Source organism: Urocitellus parryii, chromosome 6 (genome assembly GCF_045843805.1).
Source record: "Urocitellus parryii isolate mUroPar1 chromosome 6, mUroPar1.hap1, whole genome shotgun sequence".
NCBI lineage: Eukaryota > Metazoa > Chordata > Mammalia > Rodentia > Sciuridae > Urocitellus > Urocitellus parryii.
Window position 1 is genome coordinate 26,807,116 of NC_135536.1, and position 16,231 is coordinate 26,823,346.

The window sequence follows — 16,231 nt, forward strand, 5'->3', positions numbered from 1 at the left end:
GGGGGTTGGTGGGTCCCCTATGTAGCAGCAAGACCCCTCTCCTGCCCAGAGCTGGCCAGGAGAGCTACCACCAAATTTCCTTGGTGGCCCTTGTGTACCTGACCCTATGGAATGCAGAGGATGGGTATCTCTGGGGTCCACTGCCTGGGGAGCCAGAAAGGAACTGGCAGCTGGGCCCCCCTGGACCCCATCTCCAGGGCTCACCTGCACCTGCTCTCTGCAGCTGATTCTTTGTGTTCTGGGCAAAGGTGGGTTGGGGTCTTTCCCATCCTGCCCCCACCTCTCCCACAACTGCCAGCCTTAGAGAGTCCAGCAGGCCCTTGGGTGGGAACTTCCCACCAGCCCTCTGGTCTGCACCTGCTCTGAAGGAGGAGGATGGATGAAGCAGAGGAGACCCTGGCTCTTCCCTGAGCCCTGGGGTCACTGTTGCTGGCTGAAGTCACTTTGAGTGAGCTGAGGTGGGGCAGGGGCCTCCTGAGAAAGGAGAGGAGGAGGAGGAAGAGTGGCAGGCAGGTGGGAGGGCACAGAGGCAGTGGCCCAGGGGTTCTATCTAGCCTGGGAACACCCAGGTTTCCTGCTGTGTATTGGGGGGGGGGGGGCTGAGAGGAGGAGGAGGCAGCCATCTGGATTGTGGAAGGTGTGAGCCTCGTGAAGAGGGAGGCTGAGGGCCTCGGCACAGGCAGGGCCTCCAGGAGTTGCTGCTGAACCCAGGATCTGCCCTCCACCTGCCCTGAGCACTGCCCACCCAGGCCCTGCACCCCAGGAGGGCCGGGAAATGCCCCGCTGCCTCCTGGTGGCCTGGCAGGGACGGTGGGCACTTCCTCTGGTGGTCTCCAGTCCCCAGGGGCATCAGCCCTGGGCCAGGCCTGAGCACTGCTGGTGAGAAGGAAAGACATACCAAAGAAAAAGCGGGTGACAGATGAGCCCCAGGCCCCTTCCCTCCCGTCCTGTCCCGTCCCCGTCCACCCACCCCACTGCACCCAGGAGTCTGCACACACAGCCAAGAGGCAGAGGCCCCTCCGCTGGCACAGCTTAGAGCCATGATACAGGGGTCGAGGTCGAGGCTGGTGGCTGTGAGGGCTCCACCGCGGTCCGTCATCCGTCTGTCCATGGGTGGGCGTGGTCTGTGGGCGGGCCGTCAGACCTTGGCCTCCAGCATCTCCAGGAAGAGTTTGTGCATGGGCACCTTGCCCTGCAGCTTGACGCTGTAGAAGTGCTGCACGGCCTTGGCGGCCGTCTGTCGCAGCAGGGGCAGCGTCAGCAGCAGCTTGCCGGTCCTCCGCGGCTCCTCATGGCGCTGGCTCAGCTCGTAGTCCTGCAGCGCCTCGTGCAGCAGGTCCTGCAGCTTCTGCACGGCCTCCAGGTCCTCGATGTACATGGAATCTGCGGGCACAAGGCGCGTGTGAGTGGCACAGGCACAGAGAGGTCACACTGTGGGCCCGAGGCCACAGAGGACACGATAGAGCTGGGGCGCACACCTGCATCTAAGGACGGGGCCACCAGGAAGCACCCACATTGATACCAGAGAGGCTGGCTGTCTGGGTCCCTGGAGGTGCCAGTGCTGGAGTCCCGTGTCCCTCACCTGCCAGATGCATGACATTAATTTCTCTGTGCCTCACTTTCCTCATCTGGGAAATGGGATAAAGGCCAGAACTACCTCAAAGGGTTAAAGAAGTTATCCTGCCTAAGGGCTAGAACAGTAGGTGTCACTAGTGCGTGCCCAGGGAGCAGGTCACCATTGCCATCACCATCACTGTCACCACCCTGCTGGCGCCAGCTCCTCTGGTGCACAGTGCAGTTGTGAACGCTGCAGGTCCCAGCGGCAGACACAGAGACGGGGCCAAGCAGGTCAGGGCACCCCATGGTGGGCGCCTGGGGCCCAGTGATGCAGGAGCTGGAGGAGGGAGGGCTCTAGACCCTCAGGGAGGAAGCTGGGGTGGCTCAGTGGCAGAGTGCATGTCCAGCGTGTGTGACACCATGGGTCCCATCCCAAGCACCGCAAAAGATGAAAAAATAAACGGGAGGGACTTTGAATTTAGGCCACGAATTGAGGATTTGAATGAAATGCACCTAAATCTCACCACAGCAGGGAGGTGCTGCTGACACTATGTTAACATGCATTTGAGTCAAAGGGAATCCCACTCCCTGGGGAGAGAGAACCAGACTTCTTTTGACCTTCCTTGATGACCCTGAACTGTGGTGCCCAAGGCTGGCCAAAGGTGGGAGGACTGGTTGATCCTGGTGACTCTCCCAACCCTCTGGGGCTGTACTCTGCCTGTGCCCTCCAGGATCCGGCCTCTTTCTGGGTTGGGAGCAGTAGAATGACAGAAAAGACTGTAGAGGCACAAATACGTATCAGCTTTGTATGGTGGTAAGGGTTAAAGGAAATGGCACATCACCAGGTATTTAGTCGGCACCTAGTATTTACCTATTATTATCATTATTGAGGGGACGGGGTCTGGGGGGAGTGTCCTTGCAGGGCTGGGTAATCCTTGGCCATACCCAAGTCTCCTCCACATTTTTCCACAGTTACCAAGCCAGCAAGGACTCCTTTGCCAATTGGGAGATGGAACATGGCTCTGTTCCTATACTCTAAGTCATTTACAGTCATTCACAATGTAAATCAAAATGTGGCTGGTCCCTGCAAGGCTGGACCCTGGCCACCTGGATTCCCTGACTCTGTCCAGCTCCCCCTCCCTGTCCGGTCACCCTCCTCTCCTTCCCCCAGGAGGCCAAAATTGGCAGGTGTCTTCGACCAAAAATGAAATAAAATAACACTGCAAGATTAATTTCTCCACAATCCATCAGCAAGTCTGTATCGATGGCATTGATAAACTGTTAATTACAAAATCAATGGCTATGAATTTTTCCCGCTGTCAGGGAGCCCTGGAGATGGCCGGGATGTGGGGTGAACGGCAGACCGCAGGCTCCCGAGGGGCTGAGCTCTGGGGCCTGGCCTCACTCCAACGTGCTCTGCTCCTGCCTGGCATGAGCCACTGAACCCCGCCACGTCTCATCTGCTCAACCTCACGGTGGCACCCACAGGCCACCAGGACCTCCTCAGTGATCTCCTGGACCCCATCTCTCCTCCATGCCACCTGGGTGATTCCCCAAGGCTGGGGACAGGTCACTCGCGGACATTTCTTGGCTCCTGTGCTGAGGCCATTCCAACCCAGGCCGGCCCAGCCTTGAGCTTCTTGTCTCAGGGGATGAGGTTCAAGGAACCTGGATTCTTGCCCAGTGGCATCTAGAGGCCACCCTGCGTTCAGTGCTCAGGTGTGAGATGCTCGGGGAGCAGAGGGCGCGTTCTTCCCATCTCCTGCCTTGCGCCGACTGCTCCACTGCAGAGCCTTCTCCACTCCCCTCTGAAAACCTCTCCCGGAGCCTCTGCACGAGCCTCCACTGTGCTGGGAACATGTTTGGTTCTGGCTTTGCCCATGTTCATGTCCCCCCCATCTGGGGTCAGGGACTGTATCCAACAGCCTCTTCCCCAGGTTGCCAGCACTAGGCCTGGCAGAGACGAGCAGAAGCACCTGCGGCGAGCAGGTGCCTCACTGTGCAGAGGAGGAAAAGGCTGCTCAGAGAGGTTGACTACTCCAAACTCACAGGCAGGGTTTGAACCTGGGGCTGGCAGGTCCTGAAGTCCACTCTTCAAACCTGTGCTGTTCTGAGCACAGGGACCAGGCAGGTCCGCTCTGCCCTCTGGTTGTTTAACAGTGGCCTGGGTAAACCCGGGGTAGAAATTGAGAGTATTTGGAAACTTTAGAGCAACTTGACAGGATACGTTTTCCTTACGTCTATTGTATCTAGAAATTTTAAAAAATGGGCTGATACTTTGTATATCTGATTTTTAAATTTCATTTTTTATAATAATTCGTTTTTGTTGTATTTTACAAAATGATCAGCCTGTGATGAATCAAAAAGTTTAAAACATTTAAAAACGGATCCTTCATTACAGGCACCTTGGAAAGTGCTGCTTTTTTGTTTGTTTGTTTGTTTTGGGGCACTCAACCACTGAGCCACATCCCCAACCTCCTTTTTTAAAATTTCATTTTATTTAGAGACAGGGTCTCACCGAATTGCTCAGCGCCTTGCTTTTAGCTGAGGCCATCCTGCACTCAGAGAGTCTGGCACCTGCGCCCCAGCCACAGGATGGCCTCTAGATGCCAGGTGGGCAAGAGGCCTGGAACCTCATCCCACGCGACCGAGGGCACACTCGGGCAAAGCTGGGTGCTAGAAAACTCTGCACCAAAGAATGCATGACAATTTTGGACTCTGAAAGTGTGAACAATCCCTATGAAATGTTAATTATTATTTTATATTAATTTATTATTAATAAAATGGAACTGAACCAAACACAGCGCTTGCCTCTGTATGAGGTGAGGGTCCCCAGGAGCACGGCCTCGGCAGGGGCTTGGGTACAAGGGCCTGTGGAGGGCATGCATCAGAAGACAAGAAATGGGGGCAGCAAGCAAGGCAGACGAGGCTGATCCACACAGAGCTCTGATCCAGTCTGCCCTCCCGGGTCCACCCCTGGCTGACAGCGCCCAGGGGTGGAGCCAGAAACTAACTGCCTGGGGTTGGGCGGAGCAGGGCTGAGTCTAGGAGGGTGACTGTGGGGTCAGCTGCAGAGCTCAGCACCTGGGGGATCGGTCACATTCAGGCAAAGGTCTGAATGAACCATGAAGCCACGTTAGGGTGACTTAGGCTAGGGTGACCAGCTGTCCCAGTTTGCAGGTATGCGGGGTTTCCTGGAAGGTGGGGCTTTCAGTCAAAGCGGGACAGTATGGAGCTCACGGGTCGGTGGCCCTGCGTGTCTCCAGCAGCCTCCCTCACCAAGAACTGATGACACTTAGTCTCCTCTAACAGGAATAGGAATGAAATTAACTAATATTCATTAAACTTTTCTTCTAGGCCAGGCACTGGACAAAGTGCTTTATCTCCAGTTGTTCATTAACCCTCACAAAAGTGCTTGAAAGAGGTATCAGAATATCCCCACTGCACAAAGAACAGAGCTGAGCAAGGTCCTGCTGCCAGGGAAATGTCAGAGACAGAAGTTGAACTTGGGTCCTTGTGACCCAGACCCGAGCAGTTAGCTTCACCACACACTTCCCTGCAGAATTCCATGCCTGCCTTGCTGGCAGACTCCTGGGCAGGGACCCTGTACTCGTCCTGCAGCCCTAGCACCCCGTAGCGTGCATGGGCTCAGTGCGCACATGGACACATTCAAGTTCACCCACCATTTCCCAGTCCGCCCCCTCACCCTAGGTAATCTAGCCAGAAGTTGGTAAATGGTTAAACGGGATGAATCCTCCCTCTCTGCGGGCATTCTGTGAGGGAGAGGTGGTACTGGGAACTGAACCCAGGGCCTTGCACACACTAGACAAATGCTCTACCACTGAGCCACGTTCCCAGCCTGGGAATGCTCTTTTTTTAGACGACAGACTAAATGGTTCATTTGGGAAGGTTTCATTTTCATGTGTTCAAGCAATTTGATGGAAAGTTTTAAGGAGTCGATAAAAGCTTGGGCTGATTTTGAAATTAGGTGACCCTGGTTTGGGTCTTAACTCTGGACATTTTTTTTTTTTAAACTTTTCCAGCCTCAGTTCTCACATCTGTAAAATGTGGCTCCAATAATTAAAAATTTTCTCACAGGGCTGTGGGTAAGAATTAGGTCCAGGCTGGATGTCGTGGCACATGCCTATCATCCCAGTGACTCAGGAGGCTAAGGCAGGAGGTTCATGAATTCAAAGCCAGCCTCAGCAACTCAGCGAGGCCCTAAACAACTCAGCAAGACTCTGTCTAAATAAAATATTTTTACAAAGGCTGGGCTGGGGATGTGGCTCAGTGGTTAAGCACCTTTAGGTTAAATCCCCAGTGGCAAAAAAAAAAAAAAAAAGAAACAGGGGCTGGGGTTATGGCTCAGGGGTAGAGTGTTCGCCTGGTGCATGTGAGGCCCTGGGTTCCATTCTCAGCACCACATAAAAGTCAATAATTAAAGGTATTGTGTCCAACACAACTAAAAAATAAATAAATAAATAAAACCTAACTGAACAAGCTGAGCACTTATTACGTGCCAGGCATGTTGTAAGCATAATATAATTGTGTATAAATAAATCCTTTCCATAGTCTTGTGCAGTAAGGTTTGTTTACTGTCCCCATTTTATTGATTAAAACAAAAACTTGGGCTCAGAGTGAAGCCGCTTGCTCAAGTGGGGGAAGCAGGATTCGACCCTGAGCAACCTGACTGTGTGTCCTTCAGCAGCATTTGGATCTGGATGTCACCGTCTTCTCAACTCCTGGCCACCTGCTCTGCCCCACCCATCTCTGCTGCCGAGAACAGGGGCAGCTCCTTCCGGCCCTCCCCACCCTTCGCAGCCCGGCTTACAGCCCCAGAGACGCGGACCCCACGCGGCCCCTACCTGAGTTAGCCAGAGCCAGGGCCTTGAGCGTCACAAACTCCTCCTTCTCCACCTTGAGCTTCTTGTACCTGCGCACCAGCTGCAGGATGGCCCGGTAGAGCTCCAGCAGCCCGGCCAGGCGGGAGTGCTCCTCGTCCATGATGTAGTCCTCGGCGTACACCAGCTTGTCGTCGTAGGGCAGCGAGCGGTACACGATGCCCAGGATGAGGATCTCCATCCAGGCGCTCTGCAGCAGGCTCATCTGGTCGCCCAGGGAAAGATTCGAGAAACCTGTGGGAGGAGGGCAGCGGTGGTCAGGGGCAGGCTCTGTCCTTGGCACTGCCAGAACCTGCTACAGGGGACATCCCTGGGTAGCTGCTAAACCCACGTCCTTCCGTGGTGAATGAGCCACACTGAAAACTCACAGGAAGGACTTACATGACCAGAGCTCCACATTGGTCTTGCTAAGCCACCCATGCTGGCCTCTACCCTGCCATCCTCCTGCCTCAGCCTTCTGAGTACATCACTCTCCTTCAACAACGTTTTGTCCTGGGGGTCACTGGGGTTCCCCCTCCCTGCTAGCAAGAAGGCCGACTCCACAGTGAATGGAGGTTGGGTAGGGGTGCCTCCAGAACCAGGAAGCCGCCTTGCCCTGGACTGGGCCTGGGCTGGAACCCCCCTCCCGGTTCACTAGCACAGCTTCTCTGTGGAGCTCACAAGTGCCAGGCCTCAGCCTCCTCTCCTGTGTTCCTGTGGAGTCTAAATGAGATGGTGAGGACAGGAGGACATAATTAGTATTTGTTGGGCTCTTATTAATATGAGCCAAGGTCAACATTTGTCAAACGAAGATGACATCCTGGAACTGCATTATATATGTACTTAACATAGGCACCGTCAATTAACATCTTGATTAACAAGAGGCCAAGAAAGAAAGAGTAAGATCACTGATTCTCATACAGCTTTTCTTTTTTTTTTTTTTTGTACTAGGGATTGAACCCAGGGGCACTCAACCACTGGGCCACATCCCCAGCCCCCTTTATTTTCTATTTTGAGTCAGGGTTTTGCTAAATCGTTTACAGCCTAAGTTGCTAAGGCTGGTCTCGAACCTGTGATCCTCCTGCCTCAGCCTCCTGAGTCTCTGGGATGACAGGCGAGAGCCACCCTGCCTGGCCACATATCTTAACTACTAAACACGAGGCAGTACCTTCCCCAGGGGCTGCACGATGGCTTCCCACACTGACATGCTATGTTAATTTAAAGGAGAAAGAGTGTTCACAAAGCCATTGGCTCCGTGCACAGAAATTAAGGCATTTTTTTTCTGGGGTAATTCTGCCCCTGAAGGATCTGCTGACGTAGGAGCTCGCCCTGCCTGGCTGCCATTAGCTGATGTCACGGTGTCATGGGGTCGAAAAGATGCACTTGAACACCCAGCAGCACTCCCAGCACACGGCGGCTCTCAGTGGCCCTCAGCCGGGCGCCGTGAAGCTGCTGATGTCCTGGACACCTGATGTGCCTCACTCCTGTCTTCCCATTGCATGTGCCTATGGCCTGGGTGCACCCTGTTTTTCATGGCTGATCTCCTTGGCTTCTGTGATCCATGCCCCCTCATCTGTCCCTGGTTTCCAACCAGTGTGTGACTCTTCACCCCTAGGGGGCGCTCCTGGGGCGGCAGGCTGTCCTGAACCTGGTCCCATCGGAACAGCCTGGGCTTTGGGTCACCAACGGGCTACTGGAACACGAGGAGATCAGCCAGCGAGTGGGAAGGGTTGCAGCCAGCCACCCACATGGGGTGAGGAGCTGATTGATATGCCTTCTGGGGAGAGGCCGGGACACAGAGGGGTCAGCTGTGTGTGTGTCACCATCTAGATCCCCAGCATGGGCGAGGGTGCATGGGGGCCGGAGGAGTCGGGAGGCAATAAAAGACAGATAGAAATGGACATTCAATTTCCCTTATCAGGTCTCTGAGTAGGAGAGAGGCCCTGGGCGACATTAATTAACAGATACCAATCAGCCCGCGCAGGAGGGTGTGTGGTGAAGTGCCGGCCGCACTGCGAGGGGCGTCTGGGCCTGCAGACTGGCAGGGAGGATGGAGGAGGAGGGCAGGGGTGAGATTAATAGACAGCCCCACTGGAAGGTGGCAGAGAGGGAGGGCTGGGCAAGAGCCAGGCTTCAGGAAACGCGGGAGGAGAGCCCCTGTGGGCTGATCACCCAGGTAGGAGGTTTACAAGAGTTGGCGCCATGGGTCTGCTCCTTTAGTCAGTCGACAAATATTCACTGAGCACTTACTAAGTGCCGGGCCTCTGCTTCACTGGGGACTCAGCTGGAAGCGAGATGAGCTCAATGGGCTGTTGGAACCCACAGAGATCCATCGGGACAGAGAGGGGGCTCCAGCCAGAACTGCTCCCTGTCTTCAAGAGAGCGTGGTGAAGAGGGCGTCCCGGATCACCAAAGGTCACAAACGATCACACAGTTATGACCACAAGAGGAGCCATGGAGAGTGGACAGCTCTGGGGACATGCAATGGGACCATGTGCCAGAGAGGGCCTGGGGAGGGTTTGCAGAAGGGTGACTTGGGGACAGAGCTCTGCAGGAGGATGCTGAGGACACCCAACACTGAGCACAGTGGACTGTTTACTCCACTGCCAAGCCCTGGGCCTGCAGCAGAGCAGGGCCCAACCCCTGTTCCCCAACCCCTGTTCCCAGCGGAGGAGAGACTGGACATCCCCCAGGTAACAAGACAATAAAGCAGTTTGTCGAGCGCCTTCAATCCTTTGGACTCAGATTCAGACTTAGCTGCCTCTGCCCACCATCGTGTAAGACTCAGGAATCAACCTGGCCTTCGGTGGGAGTTGGGGGCACCTTATTGGAAAGTTCTGTGCCCCGTGCGCAGGCACAGCTGGGGGAGCTGTTCCCCCAACACCACGCTGCTAGGCTGGTGTGGACAGTGGGCTCAGCCCCCGATTTCTCTCCTCCTCCTCGAACACCTGCAAATGTCCTGGAGAGAGGAGAAGATTCTACCAGATGCTCCAGGGTGCCAACCGGGTACCCAGGCCACACTGCTCCATGTGGGGAAGGAAAGAAATGTTGGCCATCATCTAACTTTTAAAATAGTTCAAATGCTTCCTAAGATTTGAAAAAAGGAACACTAGAAGACAAACATGAGAAACAAACACGGTTCCCTCTAGGAGGGCACGGGATGGAGGTGGGGTATCTGCGTGCACATTTTCAATCATGTCAAAGTTCAACATGTTCAAATATAAAGTTAAATCATAAATACAGTTTAATCAAAAACAAAACAACAGGCATACTCCTTTCAATTTAGCACTTCCACCTCTCAAAAGAGTATCTCCCAGAAAGATAATGTGTAAATACACAAGGATTAATGTAACAGGGTATCGATTCCATTACTGTTTGAAACATCACAAACAGAAAACAACCTACACGTAACTAATGTGAAACACTTAATTAGATAAATGCAATGTTCAGTTAAAGGAATGGCATATTAGAAATTACTAGAAAGAAAGAAGTAGAAGCCAGTAGAAGCCAGGCATGGTGGCGCATGCCTGTGATCCCAGCAGCTCAGGAGGCTGAGGCAGGAGGATCGCAGGTTCAAAGCCAGCCTCAGCAACAGTGAGGTGCTAAGCAACTCAGTGAGACCCTGTCTCTAAATACAAAATAGAGCTCAGGATGTTGCTCAGTGGTTGAGTGTCCTTGAGTTCAGTCCCCAGTACCAATAATAAATAAACAAATAAAAGAAGAAGAAGTAGAACTGTTTGTGTGGAAAGGCAAAAATACCCAAGAGCATAAAGAGGGCATTGGGAGCACAGACTCCGGGCTGGACGTCAGAATCTTTGCTTGCTGACTACCTGAGATGACCCTGGGCAAGCTCACCTCTCTGAGCCTCCATTTCCTCCTCTGTAAAATGGGAAAACCATAGCTTTTGACTTTGGGGGGTTGTTCAGATGCAATGACACGTGGAACACCAGAACTCTGCTCAGCACATGGGAAGGGCTACCATTTGGTCTAATTAAAGGAAAAACCGAGTGTAAGCACTGTGGGAGTGGGAATCTCCCCGCCCCCCAGGGGGTGGGGGTGGAGACACTTCACAGTGTTGTGCACATATAGGAAATTTCCAGAAGGGTACTCAAATGGGGGATTGGAGAGGCTGAGTTCCACCCTATCTGACCTCTTCACATATTCCTTTATTTTAAACCCAAAGCAGCTGAAGCACTCCTCCACGCTTCAGGAAAGCTCTTTCCACTTCCACCTCTCTATCCTGGGCTGGGCCACTCCTCCTCCAGGGAGTCAGAGATTCCAAGCCGGGGAGGCCCTGGCATTGTCCACTGGGAGAAGCTGTGGGTGTGGCTGGGTCCCTGGGAGAGCAGGGCTGCTGGGTGGGGTGGGGCTGACCCTGGGCAGCACTGCCACTCCAGGCCCCTGGGTCGAAGGCCTCCCGCCAGGGGCTTTGCTGCCCCAGAAAATTTCTTTATCTGCACCATCAGATCTAACAGCCTCCTCCGTGCTCTGCCCAGGCCCCATCCCCCCGGGATCTGGCACCAGGAGCATCTAGAATTTAAAAAAAGGAAAAAGAAAGCACATAATTTGTGGCAAGTGGAGTTCATAATCTGTTAATTTATGATGGTCTCGGCCGACCTGGAGGGCCATTAGAGAGGTAATAAAGGGAGATGTAATTATAGGATCTGGGGCCACTGCAGACACAGCTGCTGTCACTCGGCAGCTCATCTTTCATCCAGCCAGACGGCAGCTACCTGGGAGCAGGCCGCCCAGGGACCTTTCTGAGGAGGCCTCTGGGGAGCCCCTGGACATGCAGCCTGGACCGGGCAGGGTCAGTGGTGACTCCCCATGAAGGCTCCCCTGGCCTGGCCGCCCAGCCTGCATGGGAGGGTGGGTGACCTGCTAGTAACGTGTGGAGGCTTCAATTCATCAAGAGCTTCTCTCCGCCTGCTAAAAGATGCTGGCTCTTGTCCTAATTTCTTGCTCACAGGAAATAAGAGGTGGGCACTCTGAAGACGCTTACCCTTCAAGCAGCCCAATACTTGACAAGTTCAACCTCAGACTGAACTAAACTCGGGCTGCCATTCTGAGCAAATCACAACCCTCCCTGAGTTCCCCGGGGAACTCGTCCTTGGTCCAGTGAGATCCTTGGGGCAGAAATGAATCTACAGTAGTCCATTCTCCTATCTGAGGTTTCACTTTCTAAAGTTTCAGTTATCTGAGGCCGATTACCATTCAAAAATATTAAGTGGGAAATTCCATAAATAAATGATGGGTCAGATTTAAACTGTATAACATCCTGAGACCGATGACAAAACCTCATGCCGTCCTGCTCTATTCTGCCCAGGACACGAATAATCTCTTTTTCCAGTGTATCCACACTGTATATGCTACCCACCCTATTCACCACTTAGTAGACATCTAAGTTACCAGGGCAACTGACACAGTACATATGTTCAAGTATCCTTGTTTAATAATGGTCCCAAAGCACAAGAGCAGTAATGCAAAGGAGGCACCAGAGCATAAAACACAGAAGAGCAGACTAACTCTGACACTGTGCAGCAGTGCATACAGGGAACAATACTGTATTTAGACAGGATTTGGAACTATCCATGGTTTTAGGCCTCCATGGGGGTTCTTGGAGCATATCTCCCACAAATGAAGAGCCCTCCTGCAACTCCTGTCCCAGCTACAACTCCAAGCAGGAGACCCTACATACAGTGAGTGCTCACTTTGTGCACACCAAGGCCAAGTGTGTAGTGCTCTTTTGTGTGCCTGGCCTTGGACTAGAGACTGGAAGATACTAAAGCAAGGGACATGGTCTCCTGTTGCTTAAGACAGCAGCCTCTCCAGAGATCTAGTCCTGAGCAGTCTGAAGTGGCCAGTTCTTCTTTCTGTCTATCCCAGAAACAAAGTGGCTAAGAGCCAACACAGTCTCAGGGTGGCCTCCAGCCTGCCCGTCTCTCTCTCTCTCAGGGCTAGCTCACCATCTCATCTGAGACGGGATTAAGCCAATTAGTTTAAACACTGGGCAGTGGGTGCCGCTGTCCGTGCCGTGAGGTCTGCATGCGGGGACAGAAGACTTCACTAATTAATTTTACCTTAAACACTGGAAGGTCAGATGCAAATAATTCAGCTGGCAGATTAATGCCAAGTAGGAAAATTCGCAATTGGGACAGACAAATGAGCCCCTATATTTATTTTATTCTTTTAATCCAAAGGAATTCAACTTTGGATGAGGAGAAACGACGGAGATCCCACGGGTGATGACGACGACCACGGCAACCGTCTGGCATCACCAAGTGGCCACGGGATGGGCTGCGTCCCCCCACGGGGACTCCATCAAGACCCCCATCTTACAGATGAGGACGCTGAAGCTTGGGAAAGCCAGGTATCTTACACAAGGCCAGGGAGGACAGAGCTGGGATGGAGCCCAGGCCACCTGCTCCATGTCCCCAGCAACCACTCTGCCCTGCCCCTCCCAGATGGGAGAAGAATGGGGGCAGGGAGACGGACTCTCCTGGTCCTACTCCCCTCCGTAGGAAGTGTTATGGGAGTGGGGTGATGGAAGGAACCGCCAGGTGCCACTCCTGAGCCATCTCTAGGATGCAGTATCTGCTTGACCAGGAACAGGGATACAGGGACAGGCAGGGGTAGACATGCGCAGTTTGGCCCTAGGTTAGTGGAGCAATCCAGGCTGAGGGGTCTTAGCAGTGGCCTGACCCCATATCTGTGCTGAGCCAGCACTGGGCAGATTGAAAAACTACTCAGTGTATAATCTCCAGGAGGCTGAGCTCCTTAGCAAGGGCACACCAGCCAGGTCCCTGGCAAACCCACTGGAGTCAGAATGTCCAGGGCCACCAGGGAGTCCCCCAGGCTTCCTGCCAGTTAGCAGTCAGCCAATAGCACCTCCAGGTCACCCAGTCTCTCTGTGAGCCCCCATCCCATGAAGGCTCCCTCCTGACAGCTGTTGTTGCAAAGGCTCACGCGGGACTTTCTGATTCACCTCAATCAACCTCAGGCTTGGCATTTGAAGGCTAGGACACCTTTGCTATATCATCATGCATGCTGTATTCACCTCTCAGGGCTGCGACAAGAGAAAAAAGAAACAATGTGCAGATGGGAATGTGGGAATGTTGTCTCACAGCTAGAGCCTGAGCCTACAGCAGGGTCCCTGGCAGAGGGTAACAGGATGAGGGTCTCCTCGCCCTGAACAAAGGAGTGGAGTAAAAATCACCAGGAGCAAGAAGGTCCCAGATGTGTGAATGTAGAATCATGGGGACATTGGTGTCTGCACAAAGAAAATAATCAGCTCACACCCTTTGCCTGGAGGCTTACAGCGGGGCGTGGGTCCAGGTGGCACATACTTCCCATGCCAGAAATGCCTTAGATTCACAGTTTCATTCATATAAAGAGGCAGCTCCAGCCTGTAATCCCAGCGGCTCGGGAGGCTGAGGCAGGAGGATCACAAATTCAAAGCCAGCCTCAGCAAAAGCCAGGTGCTAAGCAACTCAGTGAGACCCTGTCTCTACTAAAACACAAAATAGGGCTGGGGATGTGGCTCAGTGGCCGAGTGCCCCTGAATTCAATCCCCGGTACCCCCACCCCAAAAAAGAAGCAGCCCCAGCAAAGGGCTCCGGCAGGTGGCCACTGTGAGCATGCAGCTGACACTGGCACGTGCCAGGCCCCGGGCCCGATGCTCCGTGCCATCCTCCTCATGTCAAAGCCACAGATGAGGCACCCGAAGGCTGCAGACCCAGACTGTGAATCCGATCTGATCCCCCAGTGGCTGCCTGCCTCTAATATGGAGGAAGGGACGCTCACCTCCTGTGAGCTGCTTTCCATGTGATTCCAATAAGGTCTAGAAGAAAACCCTGCTCTTTATCCTTTAAGGATTCGAGGAACTTATTCTTTGAATATTACCAATTGCAGATCCAATCACAGCCCCATCCAGAATGATAAACAGTTCCAAAGAACCCCTAGCAGCTGGTGAACACCAGTGGACCTTCCAAACATGGGCGCCTCTCCGACCCCACTGGGAAGAGCAGGCCCCCAGGGAAGAACAGACTTGAAATCAGGCCTCCTGGACATGCACCGGTACCCCAGGAATGGGGCGGCCCGGGGAACACGGCAGACAGCCCCTCGCCACACTTTCCCAGGGGCCCCATGACTCACCTGGGATGTGCTTGGCCCACCCGATGATGACCACAAGCTCCCGGTCTGCCAGGTCACAGAGCGTGGTGAGGGCCTTGATGTCCCCCTCAGGCATACCAGGTGGGGGCATGGCGTACAGCTTGTCCGGCTCGGCCACCAGTAGGTATGAGACAATCTTGGTCACTGCAGTGACAAAAGGGGACAAGGTAAATACCCAGGCAAGAGGGAAGGGCAGGTGGAGCCCAGACGGTGAAGGAGGGAAGTCAGGCAGAGCCTCAGGTCACCTGGGGCTGGAACATAGAGTGGCTAACAGCAGTGACCTGTGGTTGAGAAGTATCTATCCACGGGAGTTCTGGTGAATTCTCCAGGGAGGACCGTGAAGCCTAACCGGGGGTTGGTAAGAGGGCAGGCCTGGATGCTGGGACCTTGACTTCTTGGGACCCTGTCTCATTCCCAGCCTCGATCGGGGTCTACCCCTCTTGGAAAGGCCTTCTGGGGGAACCAGGCAATAGCACCCCTCCCTGAGACCCACCCTGCTCCATGCCATCTCCCCATAGGACACCAGATGTCCCAGGCACATATACTGGGAAAGGGCATGGACGGGCCTGGTACGTACATGGCTTTTTAGCGGGTGGAGAAATTTGCAAGCTCAGATATGGGCTGCTCTCTGAATCCAGCCGCCGCTTGTACTTCTGGCGGCCTCCACGCACTCGGTCAAGACGCACACCTGTTGGAGAAGAGAGAGAGAGGGTCACAGGGGTCGCTGGACATCACCATGGGTGCCAGCACCATCTTTGGAATCTCAGCACTGGCTCAGCCCCTCGGTGTCATGCCCAGCTGGTCAGCCTCAGACCAGGGAGTTGGACCCCCTTTAAACGCTGTCTCACAGGAAGGGCCCACCCCAGTTGCCCAGGCCTGGTCCTGCCTCTCTGGATTCAGCCTCCTCCTGAAATCCATCCCATGCCACCTCTAGCCCAGGTCTACATGAAGCCCCCTCCCAAGGGTTGGGGAAGAAGAGGTCAGAGTGTGATCTCCCTGCTTTGAATCCAGGGCGAGCGGAGTTCCTGGCTAAGATGGGAAAGAGCAGACAGGGACCGTCAGACTTTTCACAGAAGGACCCTCTGGGTGGGCACTCATGATGACTGTCAGCTTCTGGTCTGCCCTGCGGGAGTCTGAGATGGGGCTCTAGAGTCTGCGTTTTACACAGAGCCCCCCAAAACGGGGATGCAGGACACCCTGGCCAGTCATGGAAAACCAATGCCAGGGAATACCAGGCTAAAGCTGTGCGGAGACTCCACGGTGACATCCACTTCCAGGGGCGGGGGCCTGTCCCCTACCCATCATTGCCAGTGAGTCTACACCGCTTCCCAGAAGCCAGCCCCAGCCCCAGCTCCTACTGTCCGTACAGACACCTCGGTACCACTGGCACCCACTCTTGCAGATCGAGGGCAAGGGGCTTCGGGCAGGTCCCTCCCCAAGGCACACAAGCTCAGACTGGCCACTGACCAATGTGGAACTCATCACCGAGGTATGAACCAACACTGAGAGGACCAGAAGGCAGGACAGAGAAGTGGACAGGAGGGCGAGCAGGAGCCCAGCCCAGCCCAGCGCCTGGGTCCCTGGCTCAGCCTGCAATGCACCCCTGCCTTCTGGCCTCGGCT

The 16,231-nt window shown here is 54.1% G+C and overlaps 1 protein-coding gene across 3 annotated transcripts in view; it reads right to left on the bottom strand.

Moving 5' to 3' along the window:
• Positions 1-972: 972 nt before the first annotated feature.
• Positions 973-16,231, bottom strand: part of Esrrb (estrogen related receptor beta) — a 159,736-nt gene continuing 144,477 nt past the window's right edge. For all 3 annotated transcript variants that reach the window (XM_026402058.2, XM_077799506.1, XM_026402066.2), the window contains exons 4-7: positions 15,187-15,297; positions 14,592-14,753; positions 6,423-6,692; positions 973-1,383 (exon numbers count right to left, since the gene is read on the bottom strand). In XM_026402058.2, coding sequence (XP_026257843.1) covers positions 1,139-1,383; positions 6,423-6,692; positions 14,592-14,753; positions 15,187-15,297 — 788 coding nt within the window. In that variant the 3' untranslated portion in view covers positions 973-1,138. The remainder of the gene's footprint in view (positions 1,384-6,422; positions 6,693-14,591; positions 14,754-15,186; positions 15,298-16,231) is intronic.